The sequence below is a fragment of the Glandiceps talaboti genome, chromosome 23, assembly GCF_964340395.1.
Source record: "Glandiceps talaboti chromosome 23, keGlaTala1.1, whole genome shotgun sequence".
In the NCBI taxonomy this organism is placed as follows: Eukaryota; Metazoa; Hemichordata; class Enteropneusta; family Spengelidae; genus Glandiceps; species Glandiceps talaboti.
In genome coordinates, this window is record NC_135571.1 from 7,387,992 (window position 1) to 7,411,305 (window position 23,314).

Sequence of the window (23,314 nt, forward strand, 5' to 3'; positions counted from 1 at the left end):
AATGAAAATAAATGGAAGGTTCATAAACTGTTCAGGGAATTTGTTTAATCTTTCACTTTCACATAAAGTTAACACAGTATTCAAAGACCATTCTAAAATGTCTCAATGTGACTCGGTAACAAAAAGGGAGAAAGGGGTAAAATGGCAGAGTGTCCCCATGGAGACTAAGTTAATAAGGTAAAATGACATGGGAACCCTGGTAGATTTTACCTACTTACCGCCCTTAGAAAAAACACTGTTGGGTTTATACTGTCTTGAACAAATTAACAACAAAAGTCTAAACAAAAATACTAGTTGAAATAAAAACAATATACCAAGCCCATTGAATATTATTGCTTCTGTATTACACGTAGAGACATCAAAGCTGACATTTTGCACTTTATTTTGACAAATCCATGAGTTGAAATCTCTGCAATCTGTTAATGTTTGTTAGTTAAAATAAAGAAGTGAAATATTATTGAATTAACATGTCTCATTATTTTTTTCAGACTCAATTAATGCTTGGTGGGGGTCCTTTTCATATATAATATATAATTTATGATTTCCTGATTTCTATTTAACTTTTTAACATATCTTTTTGAAAATTATCCCGATGGTTCCCCGCTGTAACTTATACGCTCGTATATTAATTATATTCAACTTTCCATTTAAGTTTAGACAGCCCCCTGTGTGGTTAAATTGTTCTCACCCACCCCCACTTGACCAGGAAATTCCTGTTCAATATTTTGAGGAATAAACATCAAAAGTATGTCAAATTAATTCTCCCTACAGGGGTGCCTACCCAAGGAGGAAAAAAGATAATTAATTCGTGTAAGATGCATTGGTAACGGTATACTTGATGCAGAATGTACCATATGATATGCAAAGGTCGTGTTGATACAGAAGTCAAACCCAACGAACTGTGACACCCCTTCACATTCAAAACGACTTGACGTGAACTTCCCATTGCCAATCGTACCGTTAGTATACACGGCGAGTACTATACAGCCGAACGTTACCAAGGCGATCACGGTCATGTTGGCTGAATTCCTTCACAAGTAAAAGATCAACTTTGGTGAGTACTCGGTACATAGATACAAACTTCATTGTTAGGAAAGTTATATTAACTTTCGGCTCGCATCAAACGTAGTGCCAAGGTTTCTTGCTTCAGTTGCAGGTATGGTTTCATTTTCGTTGACCTTCATTAGTGGCAAATTCAGTTTATATAGATTTTGACGAGACCCAAGTACTGCATTAGTAAAATATTTATGTTCATTTAGTGTCAGTCTTGAACTTTCTGGCGTATTTTTTTTATCGAAGTTGCTTGTAGAGCACTCACCTTTGGTAACTGCTGGAGAGGAAACTTGTCCCGACACGAAAAAAATGGTCGAGTAAAATTATCAAAATGTTAAGGGTAAATTATCGGTAAAGAAAGTGAAAGAAGTTGCCTCTGCAACGCACAAATTACTTCAGAGGCTCACAAATAATCTAGAAGATCCGTACATCCATATCCCTCTGTGCAACAAAAAGGGAAGTACCAGGCGTGATAAATCCCGTAGAACGTCAGCAAAAATAACCCCAATCACTTTCAATTTTCCCTTGTCCTATCTACTATCTACACTCGCTGTTTGCAACAGTACCACTGCCGTTCTGTGTACTAGGGTTTTATTTTTAATTATCTAATTTTTTAATTTTTAAAACCAGTTTGTTAGTGAATCATTTTAGTGTGCATAGTTTTTCAATTATATATTTTTGTTGTATTTTTTGTATGAAATGTCAGTTTAATTTCCTCTATTGAGATGAATAACGTGGTTTTGATTCTGACTCCTAATGGTATATCGAGGTGATAATATCATTTTTAACTGAACCTTCATTTCACCTCTATTGTTTAGTTCTCACACTGGTCCATCGTTGCATTATGGGACTTAACATTCATGATAGCACAAAATATCATGTGGGGAGCAAATTTCAACAGGTTCCATTTGGAGAACAGTGTTTAAACATTGAAGTAGAATCTGTATTTGAAAGATGAATAGATAAATATATGTCACGGTTGTTGGCAATAACTTAATAAATCAATAACTTGATTTCCGTTAACGTTGTTATTTCTTTCCTCCAGGACATGGACTTGAAAGATGCCATAGCAGTGGTAGGAATAGCGTGTAAATTCCCAGGTGCAAACGATATTGATGAATTCTGGGAAGTCTTGGTGAATGGTGAAAATCATGTACGGGAAGTTCCCAATGAGCGATGGAGCAGAGATGCCTTCTTCAGTAAAGACCACGATGAACCTGGTAAAACCTATGTTAACCGAGCTGCTCTTATTGATAGGTTGGTGTTCTTCATAATAGTACGTTTATTGCTTTACAAGGCCTCCGGCCAATATACAACGTAAGAGATTTACAACAAACTCAAAGTCAAAGTCACATATCAATGGTTCGAATAAATACTAGTATTACATTATTTCACTTGTAAGCATCTCACTTTGTTTAAGCATTGTATACAAATTTACATAATAATGTTAGAAGTTCAGGTTTGTTTGTTCTCATCAGTCTTATCAACTTATTAAAATTTGGCTCGGCTATGAATTCTATTGGGATGTCCTTTTTTTCATCACATCGGTGTTCTTTATGTATTCACATAATGAAAGATATATAGAAAAAACTTACTGATACAAACATATGACAACCCATTAGTGTTGGGCCTAAGGGACAAAATATACAAACTACATACTGGGAATTAATTTCATGTATGAGAGAGCATGTGTACTTACTGACTCATCATGTGTCCTTAACCATCACTGGCAATAGGGAACTTGCAAACCCACCATGTTGAATGTAGAATCATGGAAAATGTGATAATAAATACTAATCAATTAGTATTGTAAACAATATTTTTACATTGTTTGTAACCACAAATAATCAATTCATAGTTACCTTGACAATTGTGCGAGGTTAATTTTATCAGTAGCTCCACATTAGGTATTACAATGTAACGTAATGATAATCCCATAGTCCTTTGAGTCTGAGCATTCTCAGTGTGGATTGCAAGTTCCCTATTGCATGAACTCAAACCTGGTATTTAGAGATAATACATAAGCGATCCGATGACGTAATTTATCATACGTATCAAAAATGTCCAGGAAATCCATAATATGCAATCAAGTGTTCTGACAATGCCAGAAGACAATCGTAATGTCATAGAAGGCATACATCGACATCTACATTATACGGGGATGTAGTGTTATTGAGGTATTTTCACTTGAGTAAAAAGTTTATAAACTCAGCGCAGATTAAGATTCATATTTCCCATTGCAAGGCGCAGACTGCGTGAAGTATTTTGTGTATCGGCTAATTTCAGGTTCAATGAGTGGGATAATCGATTTTTTGGTATCAACGATGACGAGGCTGCTCGTATGGACCCACAACATTATTTACTTCTAGAATGTGCGTACAAAGCTCTGGAAAACGGTGGGTTCCCGATAGATAAACTTGAGAAAAGGGATGTTGGATGTTTTGTCGGTAAGTCTTGTCTCCAATTATTACATTTCTCATGTAAAATAAACATACATTTAGAGATGATAGGTTTTTGTTTCTTTCCGTTGCACATACTGTTGTATAGGTACATTTGCATAGGTTGTTAGGAATATTGATTTTGTACTTTTTTGGAAGGAACATTCACATGTACGTGGCAACGCTTCAGTATTGTGATGTTTGTGAAAGGTACATTTCGTCGTCGTCGTCGTCGTCGTCGTCGTCGTCGTCGTCGTTGTTGTTGTAGTTGTTGTTGTTGTTTGCGAAAGTGAGTGTTTGTTGTTGTTGTTGTTGTTGTTGTTGTTGTTGTTGTTGGCCTCCAAGGCTCTGACATATATATTGTTGATACTATTCAAAACAACCATTTACCGGCTATCATACCTTACACTATTTCAGTACCATTTGAATAAATCCATAGAGCAAGGCCCAAAAAAAGAGAAAAGATGTTGTTTTTCTCGTCTGCGCGCGCCTCACTTGAAAACGTGCGCGTTTGACATTTTCCCCTTTTCAAACCAGTGACTTGTGCCACACACACAAGGAAAATTATCGCAGGAGTATAAAGTTGAAGCTGGCCCAGCATCCTAGGGCATATAAAAAAGTACAAACATATACACGTATGGACCTAAGATTTCGGGAAAACCAGCCGTTTTTAGCTATGTAGCCGGGTCTGACGTCTGACATCAATACAGTATGTATGACATGCCATGACCTTAGCACGCGTTCATTACCCATGACCTAGTTATGCTTTCGTTTTTTTTTTACTGCGCATGTGCGGTTAATCCTAGTAATGAAATCCGCGAACTGTATGTTGTCGATCATGAACAGATTCATGGGTGTTTACAAGATTTACTCAGAAAGAATTCAAGGGACAGTGACATCTTATCCCTTAAAATACAATGATTTGATAAAGGATGGACAATTTGTGTCAAAACTGTTTACAGTACTACGTATAGTCGGCCATGGAGGTAGAAAGAGCATGCATAGGACACTGTAGCCAGCATGCAGCCTGCAGGGACCCTACAAGTTCAAGGAAGGTCAAAATCGTAAATTTAGTATGCTTTTAGTGTACAGGAAGTCTCTGTGGAGTACTGTGAGTTTTGGTTATGTTTACAGCTTGTAAGTGTTCTCAGTTTTAGTTTATCAAGTTCATTTCTGGAATGTTATGTAGCTTTGTCTCAAAAAGTTAGACTTGTTACTCAACGGATTTCATTCCGAGACAAACATTTGTTTACATTTACAAGAACCTCTAAAAATATACCAAAGCTGTCAGTGTTCATGATGTTAGTATTTTTTTGCACTCGTTAGAGATGCTAGTCCTCCTGACATGGGTATAATAGTCAATACTAGAGAATATATGTAATATTATATAATCATAATTCATTGCATCTTCAGATGATGTAATTTGTGAGAACTGCATCAATAAGATAATATTTATGAAATAATTAAAAATTTGAATAATAATGATAAACAAGTTGATGAAAACATGTTACACATTTTGTTATCCATTTCTTGAACATTTGATTGTAAATTAGTTATGACAGATTTGGTAAAAGTAATACTATTGCTCTAATAATAGAATTCTCCAAAGATTGTATGTTATAGCTTTGGCCATATTATATATGCATGAAGTGAATAACCATTGTACCAATGGTATTATTTTTACATTTGTTTTTGATCATGTTGAATTGCATCTACAATATCAGGTGTTTGTGTACATTATGTATACATGTACATAATATCAGAACTTTGAATATGACAATTTTTTCTCAGTCTATAATCATAATAATCAGTGTAATGGAACCTTAAAAAAAGACAAGGGAAAAAAGAAATACTGCATTGCCACATCACTTTTGAATTTTCCCTTGGACGAGAGACAGATTTCTTTTTGCCCAACAGAATCTCAGTACTTTTCTCATTAACTACCGGTCAGAGGTTGTACTCTGGGTCATGCTACCAACGACACTTGTGAATATGATACCCATGAATACTTGCCAAGATGTAAAAAGTTAACCAATGTTTTCATTTTCTAACTTTTATTACAGGTATCATGGTGGATGACTACAGGTCTTGTATGGTTGGTGACAAAAATGGTCAGAACAATTACACTGTAACAAGCTTCTCTAGAGCAATCGCTGCCAACAGAATATCGTACACCTTCAATTTTACTGGGCCATCAGTCTGCCTGGATACAGCATGTTCATCATCACTTGTCGCAATACATATGGCATCCCAGGCTATCCGAGCAGGTATGGAATATTACTGTTCACCTTGTGCTTCAGGCAGGCACACTTGAAACATTCTGGCACATCAACTCTAGGGTTTTCAGTATAAGAATGGTTTCAATCAACTTGTCTCATACTGCTATAGAGAGTGGGCAGGCTATGAACCCTAGTATGGGTTTGGTTACACATTTTCCATGTTAAGAGTAAAAAAAGTGTCTTTCAATTTGACCCCACTGAACAATGCAAGTACCCCCCTCCCCCCCTTCCGGCACTCGTATTTCCTCCTGCATTACACAGGGTCTATGTTTATAGCCACCTGTTGTGTGTGGTCTTCTTGTTTGATGTCGAAGTTTAATTCAGAGATCATGTAGATAAATAATGATATGGGATTATTTCGAAATTTCGTTTCTGAAAGTCTCTTGTTACAACAGGAAACACTAGTCTCTTATTTCTGATATTAATCCCTAAATATACTGCCATGAATTTAATGAAATTATTTTATTTCGTTGTAATTTTATTTAATCATTTTACATACTGACCTGATGGTCTATTAACATGACGAAAGTTAGTCAGAACTTTTAGAAACCCTTTGAGTTGAATTTTGTCGAGACCATCTGGTTCTCATTTGTTTTTATATTAGGCCACATATAAAGTGTAATTTTGGTTTGTATTAATCACGGGCTATATTTCTCTAACAAAAGTTGCTCCATACATTTGTATTTCATTTTCACATATTGAGAAATCATGTCTTGTGTTTTTTTCTAATCAGGTGATTGTGAAATGGCTGTTTGCGGTGGAGTAAATGTCATACTGGACCCAACTGTATTCATTACTCTGTGTAAAGCGAAGATGCTGTCACCTACTGGTCAATGCCAGCCATTTTCTTCAACTGCAGATGGTTACGCCAGAGGGGAGGGCTGTGGTATAGTTGTCTTGAAGTCATTAGGACAGGTAGGAACATTGTCTTATGGTAATTAATTTGGGTGAATTGTGGTATCTTTCATTTTTATTCGTTTGGTAGATTTTATTCAGATGTTTGGTTAAAATGATATTTTCAGGCTTTTCTCTCAAATTACTGAAAGGTGTCCTTGGATATTTGATATGCATGTTCCCAGTGTTCAGTTTTCAACTTCAAACATGTGCATTGGAAGGTGATTTATATAAATTTGGAGTGATTGCTCTATAATATGTAAAACTAATATTTGACTTCTTTCAAGAATGCATTTGTTATTCATGATGGTAACTACGTACATGTATCTAGGACTCACCATAGCATTCAGTTAACCCAATTAGTGATATGCTTTGAGAAATGGAATGTTAATGGCAACGAACACAGTAAGGAGTTAAACTTAGCTAAACTTTGAAAGTGTGATCGAAAATAAAGTACTATGCTTGCTCGATGTGACATAAAAAAACAGTTGGTTAGCCTTGCATCGGACTAATATGATTAAAAACACAAAACCTGAAATAAAACGTTGTCTGAAGTGATGCAAAGCTGACTAACACTACTACATTTTATTGTCTGGCTCAGCAAAGTTCTCCCCAACACTGCTACATTTTATCGTCATGCTTCATTTTATTGTCTGGCTCAGCAAAGTTCTCACCAACACTGCTACATTTTATCATCAGGCTCAACAAATTTCTTACGAAATTGCTACTTTTTATTGTCTGGCTCAGCAAAGTTCTCACCAACACTGCTACATTTTATCATCAGACTCAACAAATTTCTAAACCAAATTGCTTCATTTTATTGTCTGGCTCAGCAAAGTTCTCACCAACACTGCTACATTTTAGTTAGTAATTGTTTTTTGAGCCAGACGATAAAATGTAGCACTGTTAGTGAGATATTTATCGAGCAAGACTATAACATATAGCAGCATTAGTTAAAATATGTCTCTAGCCAGAGGACGTTTTGTTTCAGGTTTCATGACTTTAATTGTAATCCGCACTGGAAGTGAATATGTGTCTCCTGTCACTGATCATTAGACAAAGCATAGATAACAAATGATCAAAACTTAATGTTCTCTCTTAAAAACAACTCAGTACACATGTCTGGTTCAACAATGTATTTAGTACACAGTAAAACAGAAACCTACAGCTACCATAAATCAGATCCGAAATGAAACTGCTCCTGTATGTTAGTCTGCCAACTATGCTCTCATAAATGTTTCACAATCTCTAAATGTAATAACAAAGAAGAAATTATGTTGACCACTACACAAATCTATCTAATTAGTATTCAAAAACTTCCTGCAGAAGCATTTGAGACAATTTAAAGACATCATTAATTAATGCTAATTATGTAAATCAGTCAGTAGTATGCATGTCACTACGTTAACCATAATCTATTTATGATGTATGTGTCAAGATGTCGCAAGAAATTGTTTTCATTGAATCTTACTATCTGTATTTGTAACATGCATTTTTGTATTCTTTTCTGTGTGGTTGTATGAAAGAGGGCCAGTGAACACTAACATGAAAGGGGCTGTAATATACTAGTATCTCCAATTTTAGATGAGATTCTATTCTAAGAAGCTATTGAAATTTTATATCATCAAATATATGTAAACATGATAAATTATGCAAATCAGTCATGTAATAGAAACAGAACGCCTATCGTACCTGTAAGGCATTTACTCACTAAATTTATGGAAATTAAGGGTAACCATTGAATACATTACTTTAATAATAGATTAATTGCAAATTATTCAAGTGGGATAATATCTATAGAGGGTGTGTGTCATGTCAGGAATACATCAACTAAATTTATTTCAGTTCTAGAAAAACATTTGCCCATGCAACAAATACGCTTGACTGTAAAACTAACTCAGTGATATGGAAAGCTAGTATATGTTCATAATAGCACTCGCGTAATTTATTGTCATCAATGTAACTACAAAGTTACATGAAATGTAAATTATTAATTCTCAAAATATTCCTAAATATTATTTGTAATTGATATCCAAATTAAAAAACTAGTTTTCATTTTAACATTGTTCAGTATTTTATCTGAAACTGTCATTCAATTCTGATTAGATGGTCATCTTTGGTAAACCAATATATCAAAGGGAGTTTATTATTTGGCAAAGTCTACACCAAATAACTCTTAAAGTTTGTAGATGTAACACATGGTCAAGTAGTGTCCATTGTAATAACCCCATTGTCCATAAAATACACTGCCATCCTTATATGACATCTCACTTCACACTACCACATGCACATTTAGTGTAGATTCTGAGTACCCTGGTATTTGACCCAAATTGATGTTTGGGCGTTTTTAGGAAATTCACTTGCTACCCTGTGTTGTTGACTGAGCGCTAGAAGAGTATCATGTTCATGCAGTACTGTGTCAACTTACAAGTGTGGTGCTGGAATTCTGTTTTTTCCATCTATCAGTATTGAGTCCAAAACTTTTCATTCTTGATGCCTGATACCTTTATTGCCTGATCCTCAGGAACCGTCACTTTTTCCTGAGGTGAATGATTCATTTGGCTGATTGTGACAAATGAAACTTCTTTGACTATGAAAGTGTAGGTGCTTTCATCAAGCATGGATTGTGGCTTGCAGGGTGGGGTGTGCTGGTTTGGGGTGGGGGTGTTGGTGGGGCAGAAGGGAATGTTTTCTTGTTGTTTTTTCCTAAGACGAGCATTGTCAAAACACAGTTTCAAATCATTTTGTGACTGCAATGGTGATGATATTCGTTTAACTTCATTTTAACGTCATGTTAGATGGTATGAATTGGTGAAGTCTGTTAGTGTAAGTGTCTGTCATAACTTTCTCTGAAGCGGCTGGTTCAGTTCCAATGAAATTCTGATGTTTCTGGTGGTAGGTTTTATCTGTCGCAGTTAGTGTCATAGAGTGATTTCTGATTGATTTATCTATCCAAAATGTTTACAGGTAACCAAAATTGCAAATGCTATGTGTTACAATGTTAATGCAGGAGGAAACTGGAATACTTGGGGTAACCTACATTGTGTTCAGTTTAATAGACCTGAACTAACTCTTATCATGTGTGGTGTGACAAATTTAGTCCAAACTGGACTTGTGCTTGAACTCCAACCACAGTGGTAAAAGGCAGGTTCTTTGACCCCTTCACAACTGACAACCAAATACAACTTCGACACCAGGTTTATGCTCACAGTCACCGTAAAAATTACAGTCACATTCAAAATGTGAATTCATAACATAGTATTAGAGTAATCAACAATTAAAGCAAGCACACCATGTGGTGTTTAAAAAAGAATTGATTCTGGTCAGGACAGGTTGTCTAAAATGGTTCAATGACGTGTGATTTCTTTTAAAATTCTCAACAAACCTGTCACACTCAATCTTTTTATGGCAATATCTGTCATGATTGGCTCTGCAGTCGTCTTGACTGAAGTAGAGAGGGTTATTTTTGTGTCCCCCCCCCCTCCCGATCTGCAGACTGCAGGCGCATGGGCTGGCGACAAACATGGAAAAAGAAGACCGGGTATTTAAGTGAAGCACGCACTGACCAGAAAAATCTTTTTCTGGGCCTAACTCATGACAAGTACACTCTTTAAAAACTAAACAAGCTCATTTCTGAAATCCTCCATCAGGCAATCAATGACAAAGACAGAATTTGGGGAGTCATCGGTACTGGATCAAATCAAGATGGTCACTTTGCAACGCCAATAACAGCGCCCTCAGCACAACAGCAAGAGGAATTAATGAGAAAGGTATATACACGATACCACGTTGATCCATCTGAAATCTCGTACATCGAAGCACATGGCACAGGGACACCAGTAGGGGATCCTATCGAGGCATCAGCACTAGGAAAGGTTATAGGTCAGGCAAAAAATCGTGTTGACCAACCATGCTATATGGGATCAGTCAAGAGCAATATTGCACATCTTGAATCTGCTGCAGGTGTTGCAGGTCTCATCAAAGTGCTTTTGATGATGAAGAACAAACAAATTGTACCATCCCTTCATTTCAATGAAGCAAATGAACGAATAGATCTGAAGGACCTTGTGTTAGAAGTACCAACTCAAGAACAAAAATGGAAAGCTTTGGATGGTAAAGCACGACTGGCGTGTGTCAATTCCTTTGGATTTGGTGGGACAAATGCACATGCAATTGTCATGGAATACAAAGAAGAAGATCAAAAGCATCACCTACCAAATGAGCCTGTACTTTTGCTTTCAGCAAAGTCAAAACCATCCTTACAACTGTCTATTCAACACTTACAGAAAGCCTTGAGAAACAAATCACAGATGTTTATAGATGACCTTTCATACACATCAACAGTTAAAAGGTCTCATTACAATTACCGAGTTGCAGTACATGCAAAGAGTCTTGAAGAGCTGAATAATGGTTTACAAAAGGCATACGACAAGGTTCCATTGCAGAAACCGCCGAGTACTGAGACAAAGAAGCGAATCATATTCACCTTTTCTGGAATGGGTACTCACTGGCGTGGAATGGGGATTGATTTTATAGATAGTGAGCCAGTCTTCAGAGAAACCCTGCAGGAGATTGATGACTACTTAACACAATATACAAAAGAATCTGTAACTGAAGCACTACGAAACATGGAAGACACAAAAGGTCCAATTACACAAATCACGCTTTTCGCAGTTCAAGTTGCACTTTCACGCCTCTTGTCATCCTGGGGTATAACACCAGATGCAGTGGTTGGTCATTCAGTTGGTGAGGTGGCAGCAATGGTTGCAGCTGGTAAATTTTCACTATCAACTGGGGTGAAAGTAATTTTTCACCGAAGTCAGCTGCTTTGGAATGTTCCTGATGGAAAGATGATTGCAATTGGAAATCTATCTCGAGAGAAAGCAGAAAAGTATTGCGAAATAACAAACCAGGAAGTAGAGATAGCTGCCATCAATTCCGCAACTTCGTTTACCTTATCTGGCAATGGAGATGCAATATTGAAAATTCAGAAATTCATAAAGGATGAAAACGAGCAATATGATAGTGGAATATTTCACCGTATACTGGGAGTGAAAACGGCATTCCATTCTCAACATACCGAGTGCATTTGTGAAGACCTCCAAATGCACTTACAATGTCTTGATGCAATTGACGAAGGTCATGACAGAATAGAACTCTATTCAACAGTTATGGGAGCGTTGGTATCAAAAGATGATGTCAGCAAAGCCGAATACTGGAAACATAATGTAAGACAAACAGTTCTTTTCATGCCTGCTCTAAGCTCAAGCCTGAAGCAAGACAAGATGAATTTGATCATAGAAATCAGCCCAAAGCCAGTGTTGCAAGGGTATATAAAGGATGTCGCTAAAGATGTTGACTTTAAAGTGTTTCCAACAATGAAGGAGGGTAAAGGTAAACTAACACTGATACAAACACTGTGTCAACTGGTCGAAACTGGTATTGACATAGATTGGAGAGCATACTACCAATATGGTGACAGAGTGCCCATTGAACTACCAAGGCATCAATTCAACAGAAGGCGACATTGGTATGAACCTGAAAGTTACTATGACCTTCGGATGGGTATTGAAGGGAATAGTAGTACAAAGTATCCATTAGTCACAAGACTTGCAACAAGAGAATCAACATACAAATGTGTTGTTACTCAAGAAGATTTCCCATATGTCTACGATCATATTGTTGATGGTGCTGTTGTCTTACCAGGTGCTGTGTATGCTGAGTTAGCTATGGAATCGTGGTTGTCATTTGTACCACATGCCACAGCAGAAGGGTTTAGAATGGCCATTGAGTTCCTTTCTCCTCTCCAAATAACACAAGACAATGAAATTTGCATTCATTTCAAAGAAGGTGGTAGCAGCAAGAATGATGAGTCCTGCACATTTAGTGTAACCTGTGGCCCTAAACCCAATGCCATCGGGAAAATATCAATGGAAACTACCAATACAAGTACTCCACGGTATGTTAACATTCAAGCTATGAAAGATAGGTGTGATAAAGAAATTGATGTTGCAAAAATGTATGACGATTTGGCCAAAGTCGGTTATACATATGGTACCACAATCAGATGTGTATCTCAAGGATGGAAAGGAAATGATGAAGCCTTGTCAATTTTGACAATACCTGAAATGATTAAACAGCAGCTTCCTAAGACAGTCATTCATCCAGTTATCCTTGATGGAATGCTTCAAACAATTTCAGTGCCATTTACTACCACAGAAGACAATGGTGATGCCATACAATACTTTCCGGTGTCTATTGGTAGTATTGAAATCATGGGAGTACCAGAACACCAAGTGTATGTCTACTTGAGAATCATACACCATACTGAATATCTGGTGAACCTTAATGCAGTTATTGTTAATCCTTCCGGCCAGGTGGTCGTAGAATGTACAGACATCTTAACAAAATCAGTGAATGACAATGAAGGAAGAGTGGTTGGCCAACTGGCATATGAAGTGAATTGGCACGAAGTCTCAAATCCTGTATTGAAAGATGCATCAGCTGAAAATATTAACAATGGAGATGTCTGGAAACCAAGATGTGTGGTATATGCTGATAACTGTGGTGTTGCCACAGAGTTGAAAGATTTGATCAGTGAAGAGTCTATTTTTGTCAATCGTACAGCTTCAACTATCTCACCCAATGGTATACTATCAGCATTGAAGTCATTTGATAACCGTCTTGAGCATGTTTTCTATTTTTGGGGTATCACAGAAAACTTGGACAAGGCCAGTGAAAAAGCTCTATACGATCACATTCTGTCCACCTGCATATCACTTCAAACCATCATCACCTACCTGGCTAAAAGTGGAGCTATTTGTCCACTAACTGTTGTCACAATGGGTGTGCAAACAGTCTTGATGGAAAGTCTGTCTTCTTGCACCAATGACCACAGTGATTTTGGTTTGGGTGGTGCTGCGCTATGGGGAATGATTCGTTGCCTGTTAAGAGAATCTACCTATGACAGCACAATTCTTGTTGATTTGGAGAACAGGATGGAAAACGTCGTGCATAAAATGGGTTCTGTTCTTTTTGATGGACAACAATCTAAACACAATGAATTTATCATCATTGATAATACAGTGTATGTCAACAAGTTGGCAAGAATAAAACCAGACAAATCGTATTTTGAAAAACGAGTGAATGGCCCTCAACAAGGGCTACAGATTAAAGTGATGTCAAGACAGCCATCATCCTTGGACTCAGTTGCACTTATGTACAAATCATCAAACAATGAAGACCCTCGCTCGGAATCTGCTGTTACTGTCAGAGTACAAAGAGCCAGACTGCATCATCCAACACTATTCCCTGTAACAAAAGAGGCATTGCTATCAAAGGGGGTCGCATTGTGGCCTGAAGTCCATGGTGCTCAACACAGTGTTTTTGTTCTAGACTGTGTTGGGGAAGTATTGAAATCTGATTCTGGAATCATGCCAGGAACTACAGTACAGTTGTGCTGTCCAGTAGAACTAGAATCTGAAATCAATGTACCTAAGTCTACTGTGGTGGATTCAACCAATCTACCAAACTGCATCAGTAACATTCCATGTCTGTCACTGCTTCTTCTGGTGTGGGAAGTTCTTGTCAAGCACGCAAACACATACCCCTCAAAAGACATCATCATAAGAGGAAATCAGGAACATGCCTTTCTCTGCCAACTCTTGTCACAGTTTGGAAGCATTGATTATTGCCTTAAGACATCCAAAATTAGGGATGCTGGTATGAGAGATCAGGGCGCTGTGGTGTTTGTCTATTGTGGAAGTATACCAAACACAGTGGAGAAAGAGATAATGGAAACTCTTCCATATGGTTCGACAGTGTTGAATGTTGTAAACAAGACTGATTCATCATCAAATGGTATATGCATGGTTAGAACAGACATAGAGCTTAAGACTGTACGGATCTGCGATTTGTTTCAACCAAACAATCTTGCTAATACCATTCCTAAAGTCATTAAATGGCTTGATGCAGTACCACAAGAGATGTATGCTGAAGCATTTAAGCTGAAAGAATATACATTTGACTGTGTTAATGAATACACACAAATACAGGACATGGATGACAGTTCTATTAAGGTTCTAAACATGGATCAACTGGGCCCAGTTCATTCAAGTAAAGACAACCTTTTCCATCACAATGCTTGTTATCTAGTTATTGGAGGAACCAGAGGTTTAGGACTTGAGGTAGTTAAATACCTTTCCAACAAAGGTGCAGGATATATTGCAGTATTATCCAGACGTCCCCCAGAAATCTCAATGCAACACACATTTACTGATATAGAGAAAAGTGGTACCAAGATTATGTTTCTTCAGGCAGATGTCTGTGAAACATCAAACTTGGCAGATACTCTGCAAGAACTCAGGAAAAGCTTGAATGGTATTCCTCTGAAGGGTGTCTTCCATGGAGCGGTGTCATTGGCTGATCACTTGTTAATCAACATGACCAACAGTGAGTTCAATAAAGCCATTGAACCAAAGATACTTGGTACCTGGAATCTCCATCAGCTGACCATCAATGATCCACTTGACTACTTTGTTTTACATTCTTCTGTCGTATCAATTTTTGGCAATCAGGGTCAAACGAATTATGGTGCTGGAAATGCCTTTCTTGATTATCTAGCCTATTTCAGAAGAAAGAAGGGGTTGCCTGGTCAAGTCATCAACTGGAGCGTTTTGAGTATTGGTGTGATAGAGACAGTTGGGGAAGTAGAAGGGAATTTGAAATCACTTGGATATCTTCCCTTGAGTACTCCTGACATACAAATGTGTTTTGAATATGCAATGGCCCACAATACAACACAGACACTATTTGGGAATTTCCAATGGTCACGAATATCACATACACTGAAGGATCGAGATGTCCCACAAGTCAGAACACGTTTTGAAAACTTCATTGGAGAGACACAAAATGGTGAATCAACTTCGGCAGCAACAATTTTGACAATTACTACCACACATGAATACATCAGAGGTATTGCTGCTAGTGTTCTTGCATTGGAGAATGAGCAGGTACTTAATGAAACACCTCTTGTTAGTTTGGGCCTTGATTCTATACAGGCGATGACTCTACAAAGGAATCTAAAAGAGAAAACAAGTGTCGTTATTTCGATGTTTAACCTTCTTGACCCAGCAGCTACTGTATCTACAATAGCAAACTACATAAATGGCAAAAGCAGAAGAGCTGTTCCTCTTAATGAGGTATCTCAAACTTATATTGGTAACATCACGTCTGGTATAGTTACTGAAGATCAAGCAATGCGATATCACTCCTCGAAGATAAGTTCATTGGGTGCGGCACAAAACCTCCATTTGATATTCAAAATACATGAATTAGACATCAAGGTTGAACAATGGCAGATCATTCTTAGTCATCTCATGGAAAAGCATCCCATGCTTCGAGCGAGTTACAAAGAGGAGCCTGAATCAAGTGATTATTTCAAAGTAACATATGAAATACAGGAAGATTTTAAACCAGATGTCCGAGAGCTTCCTGGTGCTAAGGATAATGATGACGTTATGGCATTGCTAAAACTGGCCTCAAAGAAGATATTTGACCTCCAATATGAATATCCTATTCGCATCTTCCTTGCTAAGATGGATACTCGTATTACACATGTGTCACTGGTTGTGAACCACACAGCCTGTGATTTCCTGTCTTTGACAACTTTGACCAGAGATTTCAGACATGTGGTAGGTCAAGTTCTGAGAGGAGAAAAGTTAACCAAAGACGAAAATGTGCTTTCATTTGGTGAATTCTTACTGAAGAGAAAACAGTTACTTGAAGCTGAAGAAAAGAATTTGAGATCATTCTGGAAGAAGGAGTTTGAAGATCCACTTGACTTCACACCAAATAAATACTCCATGATGTTGGGTACACTGCCATCAGTAGAATGTGGGGAAGTTATTTTGGAAACAACACCATCGGAAGCCACTGCAATGTATGACTTTGCAAAGAAGCTTGGAATTACCCCATTTGATGCTTTGATTGGAATGTATTCGATACTACTTCATGCATATTCTCATTCCAAAGATGTGGTGGTGTCCTTTCCAGTTGATGGAGATGTACATGTACCTAAGGATGAGAGAGTAATTGGTTGTTACGTCAGTAGAGTTCTGCTGAGACAAACGTTCACTGACCAAAGCCAATCAGTCCTTACTTTTCTCAGGAACACCGGTAAGAAAGTGAAACAATTGGTAGAAAACAGTCTCCTTCCCCAACCTAAGATATCTGAGTATGCCACCAGTGTAGTCACTGAGAAACCATCCTCTTTGAGTCAGCACGACGTCACTTGGGAAGAATATACTGCATTTCAAGATCTTGGAACAAGAGATGTTGTGGGTGGTTTTCAATATATTGATGGAGGAGTCATAGGCATAAACGAGAACACAGTGCTTCATATAGTGAGGGACAGAAATAGGAAAATACTGACCTTTCACGGCAATTTTAATTTATCTTACTTCAACCCTACTGAAGGCCACAGGTTTTTCAAAGACTACAAGAAGCTTGTACTTGCGTGTATTTCAAACCCACATCTCAGTCTTACACACCTCGATGTCAGTATTCCGGATTCTGGTACTGCGACATGTAATGGACATAACCTATTGAATACTAAATTGGAAGCAACTGAAGGAAACCTTCAATTGGTGCCTGGACAATGCCCTGTGATGGACAACACACCACTTACAACAGATGTTTACAAAGGTGAGTATAGTAAAATGATTTTTAGCTTTCACAAGTTGGCTGAATCTATAAGTAATATGATCTTGGTCTACTTGGGGGTGTTCAGCATGATGCTAATTTCCATGAAAGCGTTCTTTGTCATGCGCTTGCATCTTTTGAGTACTATAAATTTATACTATGGCTCAACTAATGTTTTGCCGGTAAACATGGATATCTGTAGACGTATGGCAAATCTCGAATATGTTACAACCAGTGACAAGCTAGCAGTAACAAGCACAACTGTTACAAACAGGGCAGATTAAATACATGAATTGAATGTAATAACACTAGGCACTGCATGTTGGAACTAGAAATCTTGTTTTACATTTCATGGTTTGATGTGAACAGCGCCATGAACACTACGTTTAATCTGAAAGAGTAGAATCATTTGACATTCTTTTTTTGAATATGAGATATTATGTAAAAAGGCCATAAATGTGTTTTTGAATTTATAAAATGACTGAATGCAATACATGTGTCTGTATTGGCAACATGCTTTGCCAAGTGTTATTAGATCCAGTCCATTGTTTACTTTCCCTGTTTCTAACAAGTTAAACGCTCCGTATTTCGCTAGTGGTATATCAAGGCTAACTACATAAACTAATACCACCATAATATTTATTAATAAAACTGCTACTCAAAATAAGATTCATCAGGAAAAATCACCAATAACGTCATTAACAGTAAATGTTCCATGATGTTTTTAATAAACAATTGTTAATTGTCTTCCTCCCTAGGCATCCCGTTGAAGAAAAAAACGAAGCATGGTCTAACTCATGAAATAATTCTGAGTGTTGAAGGAGAAACAGGAAGTGACAACAAATACCTTACATGGCATTCCAAAAGGGGAAATAGACGGATACATGTTAGAGACGTTGGTGCTATGAAATGTTACCATGACAATGGTACGTATAGTATACAAGCACCAAAATAATACACCTGATGTTTGATGGAATTCTTAGAAACTATTGAACATCCAAATAAGTAACATTGAGTTAGTGAGACAAATTAGTCATTGAGATGCAATCGATAACTATGATAGAATATGTTCGTGGTGTTTTTATTTATTAAGCTTACTATAGCTAGCAGATATGATAAAGGATATCTGCTTATTCTTATATCTCTTCATGCGTGTCTGGTAGTTTGAGATAATTACTTCACAGACAGATAGATGGACAGACAGACATTCACATAAAAATACACATACATACACACAGAGACAGACAGACAGACAGACATAGTCACATACACACACAGACAAAAACAGATGGACAACAGACTGACTGATATGCACCCATTACTGTGATAAATGCTACTAAGACTTAATTAGACTGTAAACAAAAAGGTTTGATTATGCATTTTTTTTTCAATAGGTAAGAGTGTCCTTGAAGTGAAAACGAAGACTAGAAGCTACATATTTGAGAGTCGCGATAAAAAGAAGCTTGATAACTGGGGTAAAGCCTTGAAGGAACTTTTGGAATAAACCCACATATTAAATGACAGAGGAATATCAGCTGAACACTTGCTTTATTTTTGTAGGGTTACCTTAGGTGATACAGCACGAACATTCAGTCATCTTTTATTAAATTCTGTGCAGCATCACTGATGTAACAGCATAAATTGAAAGTGCCTCTGCTTTTCTGGAATTTATTTGACAAGAGTATTTTGTATGGTGTATGATGCAGAATATAAGGAACATCAACAACAATGAAAATTGATAGCTATAAAATAATGAATCGATAAGTTACTTATGAAGTTGTTTTAACCGTGAAATGATATATTTTCTTTCGGATAATGACTACTTTTTGTTTTAACTTATAACCTAGGTAAGCAATATTGTTACTGCTAAGACGCAAAGTATAGCTAAATGAAGACACATTGATAGATATAGGCATTATTGGTTTCTATTCCTAAGTTGGTAGGCGTCTACATTATTACTAGTCAGTGAATAGTGTGAGTATTTATTTTTACCCATTGTAACTTTAATCAAGTCCTCAACTACTAGCTTTAAGGTAGAATTTATTACAGGTTTTCTTGAACAAAGTATAACCAAAAGTTTAACAAGTTTCTTTCTGAGGCTTACTTTACGGTAAGGAGAATGCTACTGCAGGCAATATTCATGATTCCTAAGTGCGTATTATATTCAATTAAAACAATCATGAATATTTATGTTCTGTTATTACATTTGCATATCTGCTGATTCCCATGAGAATACGCATGTTCATGGCAAGGACTTGTACTGAGCAATGAATGGTGACCAGATATCAACTTTGTATTTCTTGGTGGTTAATTTAGGTAATATAATACCAGGAAATGATTTTCCAGAACCGAAAGATTCCGGCAGTGGCATTCCCATATTGGGGAAAATGAAAACCCCAAAATGATACTTAACATCTAAGTTGTTCGAATCATATCTCTGAAGCAAAAAAAATCAAAGCTTTACATTGTCGAACTTATAGCAAGGCAAGCTGTATAACATATTTTAAGATATGCAATCCAGTTTTCATAAACGTGGACTGGTTATAAAGTAGTTTTGTGTTATTATTTTTAGCACAACTGAACTGAAGGTTCAGTAGTGCTATAGGCATGGCAAAGTAAAGTGTCTGTCTGTGTGTGTGTGTGTGTAAACAACTTATAGTCAAATACCGCTGGACCGATTGCCATGATATTTGGTGGGTGTATTACCTTGGGTGTCTAGTTGGGAAATTGTTCAAATCAAAATGATTTTACCACTGGTATGTGATTTGTGTAGAAAAATGTCATTTTTGGTTAAAAAACTTAAACTCCAAAACTACTGAGCAGATCGGTCTGAAATTTGGTTGGACGTTTTTACAGGTGTTTAGATTAGGAATTGTTCATGAGATGATGATCCCATTTGTGATATGCAAATTAGGTATGAAAATGTGTCTTTTTGTTCAAAAATGTTTAATTCCAAAACTACCAAGTAGATTGGGCAGAAATTTAGTTGGAACGTGCTTCAGGGTGTTTATAATAATTGTTCACGACATGATGATCCAATCAATGATATGCAAATTAGGGCTAAAATGTGACTCTTTTGGTGAAAAATCTATAATTCCAGAATAATTGAGTAGATTGCGTTGAAATTTGACGAGAACATTCTTAGTGGTGTTTAGATTAAGAATTGTTCATAATATGATTGACCCTAGCAACCATGACCACGCCCTTAGCAACAGTAAAATAACGATGCATATTACAAAGATAACAACAGGGATGGGTAGATAAGTGAATACAGATTCAGAAATTGTATGCAAATATGCCTAGCAACAAGACCACGCCCATAGCCACAACTAAATGATGGTTTATATTGCAAAAATGAAAAGAGGGAAGAGCAAACAAGTTAATAAAGATTCCAAAAATGTATGCAAATATGCCTAGCAACAAGGTAACGCCCATAACAACAGCTAAATACAGTTGTGCTACAATGTCATTGGTGCTATTTTTACATGCTGAAGTGTTCGCACTTAGACTTCAAGCTACACTAGCTGCAGCAGGAACATTTTTTAAAACTGTTTTGCTAGATGTAATAGTGACTTACCTGTAATATAGAACACCCTAAACAGTAGTAAATCACCTATGAGTGAGTATACATAATATGATGCAATACATCCAATTAAATTGATTTTGGGGTCCGCATCCAAAATCAGCGGCCCAATGTGATCATGGTTTCAATCTTTGGCTGTACTACTTAAGGATAAAACTGACCCCTAATTAATATACACAATCATGTCTAATTTTCAGTAAATATTATGTAGGTTGTTTTTTGTCGAAAAAAACCCCAATATACTCCAGTTATGGCTAGTGAGGCTTTAACAACTTTTAAAACTTAAGATTGAATTTTTGTTTGCAAAATATACATCATGCGATTATTGTCCTGGTGATTTCAGTCTTGATTTTTGATATCAGTAAAAAAATGAAGTAATAATTTTCTGTCATATCAGATTGTTCACAATAATAGTGTTTTTCCTCTATCTGCAATACTTATATAAACAAGTTTTAGAAATAGTTCAAGGGTCGTTACTACAAATCAAAGAATGTAATATACGTTCTTGGGCAATCCATTACATGTTCATCCAAATGTAAAAATACACTGATTAATATTTACTTTTTCCGATTTCTCATTTTTTTGGAAATATGCCACATCATTTCAGAATTATACAATAAAGACTGTATGCAAGAATATTATAAAATCAGTTTGTCTCCTTTCATTGTTTATGCATAGTTTATTTATGCAATAATTGCAAATGGTTGTTTTTGTTATCAACGTAAATTGAACGAAGTGTGTGTGTGTGTGTGTGTGTATTTTTTATGTATGTATGTATGTATGTATGTATGTATGTATGTATGTATGTATGTATGTATGTGTGTGTATGTGTGTATGTGTATGTATGCATGTATGTATGTATGTATGTATGTATGCATGTATATATATATGTGTATGTGTGTGTGTATGTATGTATGTATGTATGTATGTATGTGTGTGTATGTATGTGTGTGTGTGCATGTATGTATGTATGTAATGTATGTAATGTATGTATGTATGTATGTATGTATGTATGTATGTATGTATGTATGTATGTATGTATGTATGTATGTATGTATGCTTGCCTGTGTCTGTGCCTATAAATCTGTGTGTATAAATATGGTACCTCTTGCACATATTCCATCCAACCACTCACGGGTAAAGAAAAATGGTGCCAATGATATGTAGCACAACTGTACAGTTTTAAAAACGTTTATCCACATGCTGATCCATGTTAGATATAGGTGAATGATTATCAAGTTGCCTATCCAGTCCTGTTGTTATCTTTGCAATATAGGCGACCATTTGGCTTGTGCTACGGGCATGGTAATGTTGCTAGACATATTTGCGTACACATTTTTGAATGTTTATTCACTTATCTATTAATCCGTTATCTTTGCAATATGCGAACATTTGGTTGTTGCTATGGTGGTAGTGGTCTTGTAGTGGTGTTGTTGATAGACATATTTGCACAAACTTTTTGAATGTTTGTTCACTTGTCAAAGAATCCCAGTTATTATCTTTGTGAACTTCACCGTCGTTTGGCTGTTTCTATAGTCGTGGTCATGGTCATGGTCATGGTTACTAGGGATATTTGCATACTTTTTTTGAATGTTTACTCATTTGCTTACCAGATGATGATATGTTAGCAAAATATACTGACATTTGTTTGTTGCTAAGGGCGTGGTCTGGGAAATTTTAGTACATCTTACTCCATATTTTTTATGCAGAAAAAATATTTTTAAAAAGTCTAGAAAGAACTACCTCTATACAAACAAACAAACAAACAAACAAACAAACAAACAAACAAACAAACACAAAAATAATCAAATAAATAAACAAACAATAAAAAAATAAACATTCAAGTAGGGAAAACAATGCAAGTAAAATGACTATTGACACGTCAAAGGGTGAGAAATTGGCTTGTACAATCTTTTGGTCACTAAAATTCTCTGCTTTGCTACAGAGTGTTAATGGATGTATTTTCTGGTAATATGGTGGGATATTCCCATTCCTTGATTAGAGAAAGGTCATGCAGTATGCCGACGAAATTAACATGTTTAATATACTATCGTCATATGCAGTACATTCTTCAGGGGTAAAATAACTTTAACACAGATGACACGTCTGTCAAGTGGTGTTGATCCTATGTATGAAATCATGTAAAGGGGAATGTAAAATATGAATGGAATTGAAAATTACTGATCATCACGTGAGAATATTTTTAGATGACTGTGACGTAATCTTTATATTCTACGAACTCTTCCTTAAAGATAACGTCAGTAAAATAAATAACACTCAATATCACCCCACACATTAATCAGTTCGACTGGACAGGACATACATCTTGTTACATCATAACAAACCCATGGGTTCCCCTGCCGTTT

General features: G+C 36.5%; 1 protein-coding gene across 1 annotated transcript; it reads left to right on the plus strand.

Moving 5' to 3' along the window:
* The first annotated feature begins 983 nt into the window (after nucleotides 1-983).
* Nucleotides 984-21,577, plus strand: LOC144453217 (phthioceranic/hydroxyphthioceranic acid synthase-like). Its single transcript, XM_078144494.1, has 8 exons — nucleotides 984-1,054; nucleotides 2,099-2,310; nucleotides 3,340-3,500; nucleotides 5,555-5,758; nucleotides 6,504-6,685; nucleotides 10,315-17,368; nucleotides 18,124-18,291; nucleotides 18,760-21,577. Exons 2-8 carry the CDS (start codon nucleotides 2,102-2,104, stop codon nucleotides 18,867-18,869), a joined length of 8,088 nt encoding a protein of 2,695 aa, XP_078000620.1. The 5' UTR covers nucleotides 984-1,054; nucleotides 2,099-2,101; the 3' UTR covers nucleotides 18,870-21,577.
* Nucleotides 21,578-23,314: the final 1,737 nt, after the last annotated feature.